Source organism: Ailuropoda melanoleuca, chromosome 6 (assembly GCF_002007445.2).
Source record: "Ailuropoda melanoleuca isolate Jingjing chromosome 6, ASM200744v2, whole genome shotgun sequence".
In the NCBI taxonomy this organism is placed as follows: Eukaryota; Metazoa; Chordata; class Mammalia; order Carnivora; family Ursidae; genus Ailuropoda; species Ailuropoda melanoleuca.
In genome coordinates, this window is record NC_048223.1 from 21,272,269 (window position 1) to 21,289,405 (window position 17,137).

The 17,137-nt window shown below is 37.9% G+C and overlaps 1 protein-coding gene across 2 annotated transcripts in view; it reads left to right on the plus strand.

Moving 5' to 3' along the window:
- The window catches only part of KCNH8 (potassium voltage-gated channel subfamily H member 8), a 365,555-nt gene that overhangs the window by 210,826 nt on the left and 137,592 nt on the right, over positions 1 to 17,137 (plus strand). For both annotated transcript variants that reach the window (XM_002924147.4, XM_034662055.1), the window contains exon 5: positions 4,858 to 5,098. In XM_002924147.4, the coding sequence (XP_002924193.1) occupies positions 4,858 to 5,098 (241 nt within the window). The remainder of the gene's footprint in view (positions 1 to 4,857; positions 5,099 to 17,137) is intronic.

Below are 17,137 nucleotides of genomic sequence, written 5' to 3' on the forward strand. Positions count from 1 at the left end.
ATGCTGTGAATGGGGACATACTGATTACATTTTATGAACAGGAAGATGCACCGAGTCATATTACACATTTGTAGTTTGTTGGTTAAAATTTCTCAAATTTAATTTTAGTTCCATCTATTTTGCACTTTATCTAATTTCACTTAATGCTTTTATCCAGGAGGACAATGAACAAATCAAAGTCATTACTCCATTTAAAAATTTACAACTTGTATAAAACAGAGTTGGAAATTTCACACAATGGAATATTGGATTTGAAATTCTATGCTTCATATCATACCATTTTGTCAAAAGTTGCACTCGTGGTAAATGACAGTGGGGCTACTTTCTGAAACCCGGTACCAACTGTCAAAAGCCCCAGCAAATCACTGTGCTTCAAAAAGGTGAACCTCTGCACAGTTTTGCATGACACACATCTTACAGGATTTCACGCAAAGTTTATAATTAGTTCTTAGCACTGAAAGATGTCACTGAGAAACCCAGAACTCTTGTCTGTTTGGTTATAGGTATTCAGAGATACTTTTTCAAATGATGGTAATATCATTCATGTGCACTGTGGAGTCTTCAGAACATAACATCTTTGTGGGATGTGTGACTATGTGTGGTAGATACAAATACTCAGGATCTCATTTGCCAGTGACGTTAGAAAAAGTCACATCAAACAAGCAGAGCTATTTTGGAATCAATACAAGGTCCAGAAGTTCCGGGAGTTAGGGACCCAGGGGGCTCCTTTGGCATCTTCCTTTTTCCATGGAAAGCTGGAGACTAACTAATATACGTGTGTTTATGAAACAGCCATGTATCAAACATACAAAGTATCCGCTTCTCTGTAGTGGACAGAGAAAGGTGCCCGAGCCCTGCGGGGTGGGAGATTGGACGAGAAAGTGCTGCAAAGCTCCTTCTGCTTCAGTGTGATTTCTTTCTGGAAACAAGAACAAGCTGCTTTGATCCATTTGTTCTCTAGGACCGCCACCCATGCTGGGGCCGACCTGCCAGGCATCACCATTAAGAGTCACACCCTGCTTATTTTGGCCTGTCTTAGTATAAAGATTTTCTGGGGAAACCTGTGCCTTTGTGTCACATTGATTTGCTGAGAGTCCAGGGATCCACTTGAAAGAGTGACCACCTCTTGATCTGTGGATCCTTCCCCTGGTCCCTATTTACATCTCCCTTCAGTTACTAAGCCAGCCTTAGTGACATTAAACAAGTTCCAGGAAGAAACAAAGGTAACCGCATCTGGGCTTGATTCTATGCAGGTCAACCAACAAAGCACCTAAACAAATATTAGCCAGAGATTCTGTAATGCTGAAAGGTGACACTATCTTCTACCTTTTAGTTGAAAATCATTTAAACATAGCAAGTATTACTAAGCTTCAAAATGTGTTTGCTGAACATGCTGTTTTTCCCTTTAGATCCAACAAAGTACAGAAGAGTACTTAAAAATCTGATTTAAAAAATCCTAATTCCCATCACTTAGCTAATTTGCTAAATTGCCAATCAGTTAAGAAATACAAACATGGGGGGGAACATTAAAATAATACCTAGTAAGTAAGGATGTCTAATCAACAAAGTGACTCCGACAATACAGGCAGTATCTTACTTCTAAAAGTAATGTTAAAAATGAGGACTGGCCCTGTTCACTACCTCTTTTCAAGGAGAGCAGAGCGGCTAAAGACGGCAGGAGGAGAGAAGGAAGAAGAGGAAAAAATGATCCAGATCGTTTATCAGCTGCACAATCCATTTTGGGGGAATTCTGGTTATAACATTCACACACAAATTCTCAAGATTTTTACAACTCTTTGTTCTTTACAAATTCCTTTTACTTACATCATATTATTTGACTTTTCTAGTAAGCCAGTACTAGATATGATTCTTATTAGTTCCATTTTAATGATGAAAAAGAACTTATTCAAGATCTCAAAAGTAGAAGCAGGATGTGGGACCCAGCTGTGAATGTTCTGACTCAAAGCCACGGTGCTCTGATACAGTTCTGTGGAAATAAGAATACATGATTCAACCATAGGCAAATGAGCTCATCAGGGCATTAGCAAGGTTTGAGGATCAGCATGTAACACCTTGAGTCCTGGCTCTGCCTGCCTGGTACATCTTAGAAAAGATACTGAATTTCTTTCTTTGATTTGTTACTCTGTTACACAACGATGTGATGATGCAAATGTGTCTAACGCAAGGAGATGCTAAGATCACATGAGCACCTTGGGAGCTTGAAAGGAGAGTGCTTTAAATGCCCAAATATTACCAGCTGGGTACCAGTGGCAAACACTTTCCTGGGACTTGGTGCGGTGATTATAGAAACATTTTCCCCCATCTCTTTGCTCATTCAAAAGTTAGTTTCAAAGAAAAGTTACAAAAATGGTTTAGGAAACAGTTACCTTAGTTAGGCTTTTGCTTTAACCATTGTGTTTCAATAATTCGTAGAGGTTAAACAGCTAAAACACCATTGGTACTAAAGAATATGCTTCGAAATTAATACATAATATATAACTAAAATTGNTTCAAAGAAAAGTTACAAAAATGGTTTAGGAAACAGTTACCTTAGTTAGGCTTTTGCTTTAACCATTGTGTTCCAATAATTCGTAGAGGTTAAACAGCTAAAACACCATTGGTACTAAATAAAGAATATGCTTCGAAATTAATACATAATATATAACTAAAATTAAGAATAGTTGGTTGCATTTTTCCTTAGGCAAACCCCGTGTTTCAGGGTTATAAATAATAGATCTCTTTCCCCCAACTTGCTAAAAGCATACTTCCCAATTATAAGAAATTTTCTTCCATTCAAAAGGGTTTTGATAAAACTTTACGAATCTGGTGGTGGGAGGAGAGGAGGATCTATTTTTTTACTCAGGTGAACGTGTCATGATGTACAGGATTTGAGTTAAAAAAAACCCTTCACAATTTAAGCCTAATCTGAGGTATAATGAATTCTTAGTATCTTTTAAAATAATTCGAAGGAATATGTTTTAAGTACCCTATAAAAAGGAAATAGTGTGATTTATTTCCTGACTTTTGGAGATAACTGATATATTGCTGACTTCTTGCGTCAGCATCACTAATGCCTCATAATCCAAAGAAATCTAGCATAATCCAAAGAAAATACTTCCTGCGTTTTCCCATCCCTCACTCCCAGAGCTGGCATCTCCCTCAAACAGGGTGAAGTTTTAATTTCTATAATATGATAGCAAAAGACTTACTCAGATAGAAATTGAGGTATTCCCCCATGGCTTCTCTACTAATGTTTTATATAAAAAAGAATTATATGAGAATCCATCATGTCCTTCTGTAAGTAGAGTACTTATCAACCTTCAGGTGATTAATACTTACCGACCCTAACTCTCTCTTCTATGCACCTACCTGAACCTTAATGAGAAGCCCAACGGGAATACTTCATCCTCTTCTTCCCGGTTTTATGCCAAAGCCCACCCTTTACATTTATTTCTGGAAACTAGGGAATGAGGCAAAAGAGGCAGGTCAAGTTTCAGGGAATTAAGTGGAACAGAGATGCAGTGGCAGATGGGCATCAAAGAACCTTCTGGAAGGAGGGAAGTAGTCCCTCACCACGAAATCCTGGCATTATGAGGCACCTGTGTGGGTTGAGTGAGAATATTAACAGGAAGTAGAAACGTGTTGAGAATGCCTACCAAGGGAAGAGGAAGGGGGTGCATTACTATGAAGGTAGCAAAAATATTTGGTCACTCACAGTTATCACTAAAGAGCAAAGTATTCCTGATGGCTCTGACCTTTCTTGAATCCTCAAGTACTTCAGAAACCCCTGAACATTCCACATGAATTTGCCCTTTCCTCAATGGCTGGAACAAGAAAACACACCGTGACCTGCAAGTCACATGTATTCCAAAACTTTTAACTGCTCACTTCATTCAACTTAACTTTCAAATTTAAGTTTCCATTACCGATCTTGTATTTCCCATTAATTGAGGTCAAAGCAAGGTCTGCAAGTATCTGGTCATAGGCTTGTCAAATTTCCACACATGCTATTGTTGGCCTCCCTTTGTCTCATAGCAATAAAGGATAGTTCCTCAATTTGGACTGCTTTCAAAGTGAAGTGCTTTTGCAGTTATAAAACTCCAGCTATTCTTCTGCATTTAATCGGCTGCACAGTGAACACTGCCTTTCTCCTCCTATGACTTCAATAACTCTTAAGTAACTGCTTCTTACTTTGCCATCTTTACAAGGGCTAGCTAGTGTCAAGATGAATCCATGCCAATCAAGGGTATGAGATGCAGGTTCCCAACTTGAAACTTCATCAACAACCACAACACAAAACCCAAGTAGTTAGCACAACCTGGTTATATTTTGGAAGAAATCTAAATAGCTATTAACCATAAAACATTGATTATATATCTCTATATCCTTTTGGGGAAGAAAAACGGTAACTTTGCTGTTATTAGAAGAATTTCGGGTCAAATATACCCGTTAGATAAGGACTATCATCTCAGAAATACAAATATATGGAATGGCCCCATGACAATAGAAATATAAATGTATCTTTGTGTTTCCAGTGTGCATAATCCTTGCAACTGTGGATGTTTACAGGTGACATTTTAGGTAATGATCTTTTTGTTCTTAATGAACGAAGTCTAGATTATTCACTTAACGTTCATGACTAAATTCTGCATATTCCTATTACTTACAACAAAGATCTCTGCTCAGTTTTAGTATGTACATCTCTACTTTTTGCATCACCAACTTCTAAAAGTCGCTTGTAAAATTCATGGGCACTGTGTGTATGAGTGACCCTACTCACAGAAGTGTGGTTGAGGCTGTGTGATCCTTGCTTCTAACGTTGTGTCTCCCTTCTCTCCTTTTTGTCTTTATCCACAGAATGTTTTTGTAGATAAACCAGCATTTCCGGAGTATAAAGTTTCTGATGCAAAAAAGTCCAAATTCATACTTTTGCATTTTAGCACTTTTAAAGCTGGCTGGGACTGGCTTATTCTGTTGGCGACGTTCTATGTTGCCGTGACCGTACCTTACAACGTTTGCTTTATTGGCAATGATGACCTGTCCACGACTCGGAGCACAACAGTCAGTGACATTGCAGTGGAGATTCTTTTTATTATAGGTAAGAACCAACGGCTGCTTTCCTAGAGGATTTGCATAGAGGAAGTAAGTGTGTTCCAGATTTTTCTGACATGAATTTGAACTAAGATCCATTTGCATGGACATGACTAAGCCTCTGATGCAAATTCTGGAAAAGCACATATTTGGATTTCTGAAAATTGCCTCTTCCAGCTTTCTCACTGTTCCTTTAGCCAAACAGATCTAAACCCATGTTTTGTGTTTCTATCCTTGTTTTGTCAAAAATAGACTAAAAAAGACTTAATGGCTATTTTGTTGGTACTCTCATATCCATCATGATCTTAATCGCACAGGGTCAGAGATGGGGCTTGGCAAGAACCCATCAGTGGTCTGATAATGGTCCAGTCTTGGGCATGATCCTCATACCCTTCCATGCCTTTCTGGCATTTTGGTGGCTGTTGCCATAGGTGGCCTGGTTGCAGAACGAAGGATTACATAAGCTTTCCAGTCAATCAGGAGAAGCAGGGAGTATCTGATTTTAACTTAAAAAGAGGTCCCAAGGGATGCTTGCTAAGAATATTTATCTCTAGAATATTGGGAACCTCAGCTGAAGCTGTCTGTGCTCCACTCTTATAAGCCTCTTCCTATTTCCCTGTCCCTTAAATCTTCATCTGTTCAGACCAAAGCCTAGCTCTTTCTTGTTCATTCTAAGACAAATCTTATATCTCCATTAAGGCTTAGATTGACTCCCTGTAGAGGTAGGGGTGTGTGTGTGTGTGTGGGTGTGTGTGTGGGTGTGTGTGTGTGTGTGTGTGTGTGTGTGTTTAGATTCACAGGAAATTGCAAAGGTAGTAGAGAAGTGTCCCTTGTCCCTTTCATCCATCCCTGTGGAATTCTTGACCATCATTGGTAACCTGATACCTGCTTCTTTACATGGTCATGGTGATATAGGGCAACATCCTTATTGTAAAGATGAAAAAATGTTTGGAAAATGTTTTTGAACAGGTAAGTGAACAAAGAAATGAGAAATGGATCTTAAAAGTTCAGAGAAAGAAAATAAATGAGGCAGATCCAACCCTCATTTCAGTGGTGATGGTACTTTTTTCTCTGTGGAGCGGAAAAGCTTCGGGGCCAGAGTGAGTTCTCCAACTGAATGTTAGCACATTTTCTCTGGATGAGTTTGTATGCTCTTCGTGTGGCTTTGGCACCACCATTACCATTGCATTTACAGGGAACCCCCCTCAAAGCTGTTAGGACCCCTGCTCCCACCCCAAAAGTGGTGGCTGTAGTATGTGTAGACCACTAGATGGCAATGTTGTCTACTTGGGTAGCTTGGCAAGGCTACAAAGTCAAGGAAATCTTTAATTTTTTTTTTAACTTAAATCATTCTTCATTGGAAAGGTGTAACCATAGTAAAGGGATATAAGATCACTGTTAAATGGCAAATAACAGCATTCCAGCTAGTGAACAAATTGGGTGTATCCATACGCCAATCCACTGTGGTTTTATATCCTTTTACTTGGCTAACCTTCATGTCTTCTACCCACTGATGACACACGCATAAATTAGCCCTCTAAAAAGACTTCCTGTGACCCGTTCAAAGTTCTCAAGAACTTGGACAGTCACTCAACCTGTCTATTATGCCTGAGTATCTGCCTAACAAATATTTCATATAATTATTATTATTATTTACAACTCTGTCATGCAGACACAGTTGTATCTTGAACTTTCCACTCTTCCTTGTTCCTAGATGTTTGAAATTCTAAGGGCTTACAAGCCACTTCTATACTATATGCTCACTGGCCAATGATGACACATTTCACTCAGAACTGACACTTATGAGACAGATATTTTATACAATTTTGGGGGGTTGAGTTGGTTGGTTGGTTGGCTTTTTTTTTTTTTTTTAAGGCTGCTTTCTTCTACTATACCAAGGAGTCTGGCTTGCCCCTTGCCGGTTCCCCCTAAATCTTCTGTGTTGTGACTGACATTTCTGCTATGCTGGGCCAGCAACATGTTCCTCTAGGTAGGCAATACCCATTCCTCACTAGCAGCATGACAAAGAAATGGAAACTCACTCCTGTTTTTATGCAGTTTACCTTCTACAAAGATTACTTTAGAATTTTGAGATTTTGGCTGCCAACAGTTTCAGAGTGATCCAGCCTGGAATCCCTTCTTGACTGACATATTTTCATAAGCAGTAAAAACTTGACTGCTCTTTGCTATGGCTGCCTTCCTGCTCTTTTTCTTTTAAATGAGTTTAAATGTATCTACAATTTGTTTTAACAGATTTGGGGAAAGAGTTGAAAATTTCTCTTAGTATGTTTCCCAGAACCTTTATTCTATGAAATAGTTTACAAAGGTGACCTAAAAATGATCAATGAGAAATCAATCAAGATAATAGGAAAAGAGTGCATAGCCTGTAATACTGTATTTTTACAATACTAATAAGGCAGTGCTTGCACCATTTAGTAGTTATTAAGTTGGTATGTGTGGCAAAATCTATATGTATATTTAACATGTTTCTTTTCTATTTATAGAATAGTGTTATTAAATCGGCATCTTATAATCAACTGGGTCAGAACTGTTAAAAAGTGGTTTAAAAAGAGGTTTGGGAAGGAGAGGCTTTTGTATAGCAGAACATGACGCTTTCAAAACATTTTCGTATTTGAACCACTCTATACAAATATAAGGTGATGTGATTATTTTCTAAATGAGAAAAATTAAGTGTTCCATGAGAAAAGAATATATAGTAAAAATGAAACTTGGAAGATAATATATCTCTTTCGGTGATTCAAAATGTGCATTAGCTTTATAGATCCTCTGAGAAATTCAATGTTAAAGAAATGTTTAACTGTGATTAATCCAGCACCTCCTAATGCTATTTTTACCTCCAAACTCATTCCTCTCTGGGCCACTGAGTGTTATTATGCTAGTCAAACTATAAATACGAATGGTGAGCTTGAATCTCTCCTAACTACTCTCTTCATCTTAAAATAGTTTCGTAAACCACATTAATTCTTTAGGATCAATAGGGCACAAGGTTTAACTGTAAGTTACAAAGTGGTTATAAAATAACTTTTAGTTTGAAAATCATCATGTATGACTCAAAGCCTTACAGAAACCTAAAATGAGAAGTGACCTACTAGTGATTTATCTAATCCAATCTTTCTTACTTTATGGGTGGGAAACTGAGCCCTAGTGATATGCCCAAGGCCTTATAACTAATTGGTGGAACGCGCAGGTCTCCTGGTTATTGGATCAGGTTTCTTAAGGGTTGATAACCAATATGATTGCATTTTCTCCAAAAAATTCTACTCAACTTGCTTTCTTTTATTTATAGCAATGAGGCAGAAAATGAGAGAACGTGCCAACTTCCTTCTCTTTCTTCCATGAATGCAGAAATTAACAGTTTTAATCTTTGAAAGCTTGGTGGAAAAACTGTGGTATGCTCATAGGTCCAATAACCACTTACCCCATTTCCTTATCAGAAACCCAAAGAGCCCAATTTTGTGCAGGCAACAGTATCCCAGACCCATGGAATGAATTATGAGAATTCCAAGCCAGTGGTAGTTCCAGTCCCCTTAGCCAGTTTCAGGTGTAGGGATAAGTATGTGACCAGTCCTATCCAATAGGATATATAGAGATTGTTTCTATGGAATCTTTTGGAAATTATTTTTTCCTCTGGAAAAAGAAGAGAGACATATGGGGGGAAATATTTGCATCCCTATTCCTTTCTTCCCCCTTAGAATGTGTGGATGGAAGGGTATGATGTATTGTAATTACTGCAGCCATCTTTAATCACGAGGAGAGACATAAGGGAGAGGGTGTGGACTCCTGGTTGGGTGATATAAAAATGCTTCTATTATTGGGGCGACTGTTAATTGGATATTTTGTTATTGATAGCTACATCATTCTAAAATTTTTTAAAAACCACTGCTCTGTCATCTGTGACCCCTTGCAAGGAGCCATTTGAGAGGTTCAATGATAAATCCTTTCCAGAGGAACAGAATGCGCTTTCTTCTGTCATTCCACTGTGAGCCTATCTTAAAATCATAGGCTGTACCATAAAGCTGTAACTCTGACTTGGTTTCTCTAAGAATTCTTAGAAAGCTAAAGGTCAAAGGAAACGTGGTATGCATTTGCACTTTCTCTTTACTCTCTATTCCCTTTAGTCATAAAAGAACAGTTGAGAGTCATGTGGGATAAATGACAGTCATACATTATGTAGACTGTACTGGCCAGGACTGAACATCTAGCCTCCTTACTACCGGCTACACACCACCAATGTTCCCCAGTTATTATGACAACCCAAACACCCCATACATATTCAAAAGGTATTTTTTCCTCAATGTTATGTTTTTAAGGTTATACTTTGTACTGATTTAGGTAGTTCTATTTCACTGGTTCTCAGTGGGAAACATTTTAGAAATATGTAGGTTTGACTGTAATTCATTAATCAGCATTACCAATCATTCGATGTTTAATGCTTTTTTTTTTTACTTACTTACAAATGATTTACTTATCTACAATTTGCTTATCTACAAGTGATTTTACCCCAGCTAATGAACAGAACTCTACACGTACTTTGTCTTAGGAGCGTATATTTATATTTTCATTTCTGGTTATTTTATTTTTTTCTCCTTCTTAATGCTCTATTAATTAATGCTTCTATTCACTCATGTGTCACCAAATTTTGCTATCTCAGAATCTTTATTTCTTCCTATCATTTAATTATTATTATAACCTTGTGACATCATTAAGGCAGGTATATTTGTTTATACATCGGAAGGAAAAGAGAGAAAACAGTAAGCAGTTTATCCAAGATCTAGCTGATTACTGACCAAACTTGGACTAAAATCCTAAACCTGCTTGTAAAATGGATAGTAGCATTATTGTGAGGATTTAGTAGGGTTATTGTATTAAGAAATAAATTTACTCACTGTTTAATCAGTACTGATAAGTATTGTCAATAATGTCACCAAGCCTCTGTCTCTTCAGTTTATTTTAATATCCACTATTTTTCAGAAAACAGGCACTCTTTAATACAAACTGAAAGTTCGGCTAATCATGGGAATAAGGTAGACCAGAACATTCCACATCCCTTAGCTTTCAAGAACACAAGTGTCTGGGGACTCATTAACCACTTAAAGGATCTAAGGCTTTTATAGCTGCTTCAACAGATTTGCTTAGCATCCTTTTAGAAAAGCTGAGAGGAGGTCTCTTACATCTGCCCAAGTCAAGGCATCCTTTATTTGGCATGCACTGAAATGACCACAAATAATATTAGAGGCCATCATTCCAGGTGCATCTCCCAGCCATTCTTCCATCAGCACTTGTAGGAGCAAGGAAAAAACAAAACAAAACTGATCTTCATTTCAGCTCCCCGGCTTTCTCCTGCTCTGCTCTGATGAGGCCTGAAAGACACTAGCTGGGCTTCCAGTAACAGTCGAGAAGGAAATCATTAGCTAAAGGCTTAATCACTAGCTTTAGAGTTTTGGAAACTTCTCTCTGTTTAACAAATTCATAATTTTACTGGATCTGTGTTCCAATTTTTCTCTTTTGAAAGATTATTTATTAGAGAGAGAGAGAGAGAGAGAGAGATCGAGCAGGGGGAAGGGCAGAGGGAGAGGGAGAGAGAATCTTTTGAGCAGACTCCACACCTGAGCTCGGATCCCAAAGGCAGGGGCTCCATCTCATTACCCAAAAATCACAACCTGAGCTGAAACCAAGAGTTGGATGCCCAACTGACTGTGCCATGCAGGTACCCCTGTGTCCAATTTCTACTGATATTTGTAGATACATGATTGCTTTATAAAACTTCTTCCCAAATCCTGCCTTTATTGTGCATAATCTTTATTGATATGCCTTCTCCCATTTAATGTGGAACTGAAGAGTAATGTTCTTATACCATTCAACTGTAGTTTGTTACTCTCCAATAGAAATTCAAGCCTCAAAAGAAATACTTTAATTCTTGGGGTGCCTGGGGGGCTCATTCGGGTAAGTGTCTGCCTTTGGCTCAGGTTATGATCCCAGGCTCCTGGGATTGAGCAAACCATCGCACTCCCTGCTGAGCAGGGAGTCTGCTGCTCCCTCTCCCTCTGCCTCTCTCCCAGGCTTTGTGGGCTCTCGCTCTCAACTTTAATAAATAAAATCTTAAAAAAAAAAAAAAAGAAATACTTTAATTCTTTCAGCATTCTTGCATGTCTTTTTCTGTTAGGATAAAATATATAAATCTCAGTGGAACCTCAAAGACTATAGACATTTTATTGCTATTTTATTGCACAAGCAAAGTCCAACTTAGTCATTTTCCTGAAAATTGCAAACAAAGATATGTCATTTTCCCTTTAGTCAGATGACTAATAATAAAGATACAGACTTGATTACTGAAGGGAAAGATTTCTAACAATAATTAAAGTTGAAATTTCATGGTGATGAGGAAATTCAAATAAATCTTAGCACCAAATGCTTTGGGCATCTTGGTATTCCCAGACTACATATTTAGAAGTCTTAAGTTAGCATTCATTTGTCTCTTAGTATTTGAGCCCCTCCCTCCTTTTACTCTCTCCTTCCATCTGCCCCATTCTTCCTTTCCTGCCCTCATGTACATTCTTTCTCCTGTTCTCCCTCTTCCTTTCAAATGGAAACCTACACAGCCATATACCCCTATATCTGCACCCCCACATCCCTACCCTTCACATTGATCTTGGATTGAGTAATAGGGTCTTTTAATAAGCAGAACTCAAGATGGCATTCGTAGCCATAGCTTAGATTTGAGCCACTTGGGCATTTTTAGGTATTTCTGTCTCAGGTGGGCATTTTTAACCCAACTACAAGTATATCCCGTCTATATATTTCCAGATAATACATTTGGAGTATTAAATAAGTGGAATGTGCTATATTGAACATTAACCATTGACTAGACATGAATCAGTACCTACTTGGCTACTGACCAGCTATTTTCTGGTGAATAAATTTAAACCTGAGGTTACAGCAGTAATTAAACAATAACAACAACCAAAAAAATCCCAGAAAACTACTCAGCCACTTCAGATTCCCACAGAAGTGTAAATACCCAATGTCTTATCTCAAAAGTGAAGAGAGATTTTGTTTGTCAGAAAGCCTTGGGGGAAAAAATGAGTGCATTGAACAGTAAGGTACTATTTTCATTTTTGTTTTTAAGGGCCCCCAAATAGGTTGAGTTAAAAGTGCCTACTCAAGCACTTAAGCAAAGACTAATTGCATTTATTTTTGCAAATAAACTGTCAGTTTCATTGTTGCTTCTTTAGGCTTTTCAGAATAAATGAACCTAAAAATTTCTTGAGGGGTAGTTCATCTTTTATGTATGGATGGTTGCATCATTTTAGGATTGAATTATATGGAAAGGTTTTAAAGTTCATGTAAAATGGGCACATGGGTAGGTAGTTTTTCAACCATGGCACTATTGACGTGTAGACCATGTTAATTACATAAATTTAAAAATAGAAACAGTGGAGAAAACAAAGGGTCGTCAGTCACAGCCACCCCAGCACCACTGTTGTTTCCACATTCAATCTTTCTGGTTGTTGTTTTCCCTATTTATTTTCGTGTGGTTGTGATCATAATCTTCAAATTTTGGTGACTTGTTTTTTCACGTAAGATTTTAATGTAAGTATTGCTCTGTGCTTTATAAGTGTTTATAAACATTTAATAGTTGCATAATATTCCATTCTATAAATGAACTATTCTGTTTACTTAACCATGTCTTAATTGTTACATATTTAAGATGATTTTTTTTGCTACGTAAAAAATTAAAATGAACATCTCTGTGAAAAATATATTTATTCACTAACTAAACAAATATATATTGAATGCTTATGGTTTGCCATGCAGTGTTTTAGTTGGTAGAGATAGAATAGGAAAACAAATTGAGATCCTTGCCTTTATAGGATTTGTATTACAATAGAGATAAACAGGAATAAAAACAAATAAATAAAATGTATAAAATGTCAGATAGTAGTGAGTTGGATGGAGAATAGTAAAGCAGAGAAGGGAAAAGAAATAGGTTGCAGGGGCGCCTGGGTGGCACAGCGGTTAAGCGTCTGCCTTTGGCTCAGGGCGTGATCCCGGTGTTATGGGATCGAGCCCCACATCGGGCTCCTCCGCTTTGAGCTTGCTTCTTCCTCTCCCACTCCCCCTGCTTGTGTTCCCTCTCTCACTGTCTGTCTCTATCTCTGTCAAATAAATAAATAAAATCTTAAAAAAAAAAAAAAGAAATGGGTTGCAATCCCAAATGAAGTGGGCAGGGATGTGAATTAAGAATATGGCATTTAAATAAAGACAGAGGGAAGCAAGGAAACAATCAACTGTATGTCTCGATGAAGAATATTCCAAGTAAAGAGAGCATCAAATGTGTTTAGAATTATTTTAAGGGGTGGAATTATTGGGCCAGAGAATATTAACATATACACCTTATAACATATTTTCACAGTTTCATTTTTAATCACATTATCCTCAGAGCATTTATTAGTCAGTAAAGCTCTAGTTGAAATGCAATTTGTTCATGCTAATATTTTTTATAGTAATTATAGTTATAGGCACATGTCACTTTCTGAATTTGTTTTACTACTAAACAGTCATTTCATTTAATGGAGTAATTCAGATAAAATAGCGTTATTAATATTGCATCATGGTTATTTCTTTCTTTCTATTTTTTTCCTTAGGAGATTAGATATATATGGAAAATAGAGTTGTATTTGCCTGACAAATACAAAAGTTATTACGTGATATACCTGAATCCATTATGTTTATATCTGAAATGTTTGTGAGATGGTAGATTTGGAGGAAAATTGTCTTAGCGCCCCTGCAATTGTGCTGCCCTGTGACTTACATACTACTGTAAATAGACTACGAGAAGAAGCACGTGCTCATAAAATATGAAACAATAGTGCTTGTTTTGAACAGGGCAAGGGAATTAAAAATGGAATATTGCTAAATTTAGAAATCCAGAGGAAAATTGTGAGTTCTTGATTTAGAAACTTATTGCAGACTACCAAGGGATTTTTTTTCCATTTGCTTCTTACCAAACATGAACTCTGCTATGTCATTCTCTCCTTTTTCCCCCCTTTTCAAGTACGTTTCCTTGCAGTATGAAAAAAATCATATTCTCTAAGTAAAAATGACATTATTTATATGATTTATATTTCCCATTTCAACCTATGCACTTTGCATTTGCCAGTTAGATTATTTTAAATCTCCTCTAATTATGCCAATAGTTTTAAGATAAATAAATACATAAATAATTTTTAAAGCAAGTATATATTGAATATATTGAGAAGTTTAAATATTTTATTTAATTTTTTAAAAGATTTATTTATAGAGACGGGGGAGGGAGAGAGGGAAAAAGAATCTCAAGCAGACTCCATACTGAGCGTGGAGCCTTATGCAGGGCTTGATCCCACAACCCTGAGGTCATGAGCTGAGCCAAAATCAAGAGTCAACACTTAACCCATTGAGCCACCCAGGCACGCTTTTAAATATTTTAGATAACAGAAAACATTATGGTCACCTGGGCCTAGATGCAATTCATTATGTATTGTTTAATTCATTAAATTTTTGTTGAGGACCAATATGATGTAACACAAATGATTGTGCATGACAGTTCCTCAGCATAGACTCTTATCTTTTTATCTATCATCACTTTCTCCTTTTTCCTGTGGCTCCAGCCACACTGGACCACCAGCAGTTCTTCAACGGTGCCATTCCTTGCATACTTTGTATTTTATATCTTTCATAGTTGCTACTCTCAGAAAAAAAAGGAGGACAAGACATCTCCTTAGCTCTTCTTTATCCAATAAAATTCTCCTTATCCTTGAAGTAGCATCTTTGGTCTCTTCTACAAGATCACCTTTTCAACTCTTCTTACCCTCATCATCAGTAGTCTAGGTTAGGTTTCTTTCATGCATCATTTAAATGCTTTCCCTCCCCCACTTTTCAGCCCTATATCATAATTGTCTATTTCTTCCCCAATCCACACGTATACGATAAACAAACTATGAGCTCCCAGAGGACATGGACTGGATAATAATATATTTATTTCTCTAATTTCTCCAGCTAATACATATCTGACCCATAGTAAGCAGTAGATTAATGTTTACTTACTCCCATAGTAGTAACAAAATAGGAAGCGTGGCTCATTGAGTTGGGCAATAGCCTTCTTTTCCAAAGTCAGGCTCCATAGCTTTTTCATGTGGTCTCACAGACGGCTGTTCTTTATTTTTAAACAGTATAGTTCACTTTTTTTTTAAAGATTTTATTTATTTATTTGAGAGAGAGCGAGAGAGAGGCAGAGACAGAGAGCATGAACGGGGGGAGGAGGGGCCAGAGGCAGAAGCAGACTCCCCACTGAGCAGGGAGCCCAATTTGGGGCTCAAGCCCAGGCTTGATCCCAGGACCCCAGGATCATGACTTGAGCTGAAGGCAGATACTTAACTGACTGAACCACCCAGGTGCCCCAGTATAGTTCACTTTAGAGTAACTAATCCTTAACAAGTCAGTGCCAATAAGCAAACAGCAGGTAGCTTGAGAAATCCCACAGGTTGTGGTACCCTGCCCGCCTTTTGCAAACATACCAAGAGCTTCTCAAGGCCCCGCAAATGGTTCACTAGGGTGAGTATGAGATGAGCTCAGCAATTCAAAAAGCTAGGTATTAGATCCCATCCATGTCTGGCAGAAGAGAGACCTATAGATGTGCATAGAAGCAAGGGGATGCTAATCTCAACTTGGCTGGACATCCTACCCACCAGAAAATTAGAAATCTTTCTTAGAATTAACTACTAAGAATTATTTAAAGGCAACCTTGACATAAACCTGATTCCATACTTTGGGTGATGAAAAGTGTATTGAAGAAATTGAAGGTGTTCTCCTTATATTTGAGAAGCTTATATAACGATTGGGAAAATTTGCCGAAGTGTGAAAAACTTAGCAGACAGTGAAAGAGCAGTGGTAGTCTTGCTCCAGGTTGTATAGATGATTCCATGATTACAGGAAAGACATCTCTGGTGTATTTTGAAATAGATGTAAAACTGGTCAGTATTAGTCATGGAATGTGAAAATGTGATCAGAGAAGTTGATAGGAAAGTGGGGTGAGAGACCATGAGGGCTGAGCATCTGGAATGAGGATGAACTTACTCAGGTAGCAACAAGAAATAAGCTGTGCTTGTGGTTATTCATCCATTTTTTCTACCTAAGCCTGGCCTTACAAGCAAAATGAAATTCGCTGCTGGACTGGAATGTTTCAAAAAACCCAACACAAAGAGGGCCATTGAACAAAGACCATCCTCTCAGAAGCAGAGCAGAGCAGAGCATGAAGACACTGGATTCCTGGGGCTGGTTGATGGTGCAGTAAATTGATGCTGCATGTTTGAAAGTGAGCATGACTGGGAATTCACTATGATAGTAAATAAGATAGTCATCACCTTTTCCTAAACTACTCACCTCTTCCCTTCTTGGATTTTCCCATGTCCGTGAATAACATACGGCTTTTCACAGATTCCTCCCTCTCCCTTAATCCCCCAGTAAAATCAAGCTCAAAGTCCTGTGTGGTCCACTCCTAACCATCTATTGGTACACTGTCTCTTCTTATTCTTCACCTTAACTACTTCAGTTCCAGTCACCATCAGTTCTGACTGGACTACCATCCCCCCGACTAACTTTCTTCCTTGCCTACACTCCTAGGATCTATTTACTATGCTAGAGTCAGGTTTTTGTTGTTGTTGTTTTAATATAATGTATATCAGATCATGTCATCTCACTGCTTGAAAAACCCTTCAATCCCTTCCTATTTTTTTTTTTTTTTTTTTTTTGAGAGAGAGAGAGTGAGAGGATGCACGAGGGGCAGGGAGGAGCAGAGGGAGAGGGAGAGAGAGAATCTTAAGCAGGCTCCATGCCCAGCACGGAGCCCAGTGTGGGGCTTGATCTCACCACCCTGAGATCATGACCTGAGCCAAAATCAAGAGTTGGTCAATTAACTGGCTGAGCCACCCAGATGCACCCCTATTCTTTAACTTTAAATAAACGCATAGTTGCAGCCCCTATCCTCTTT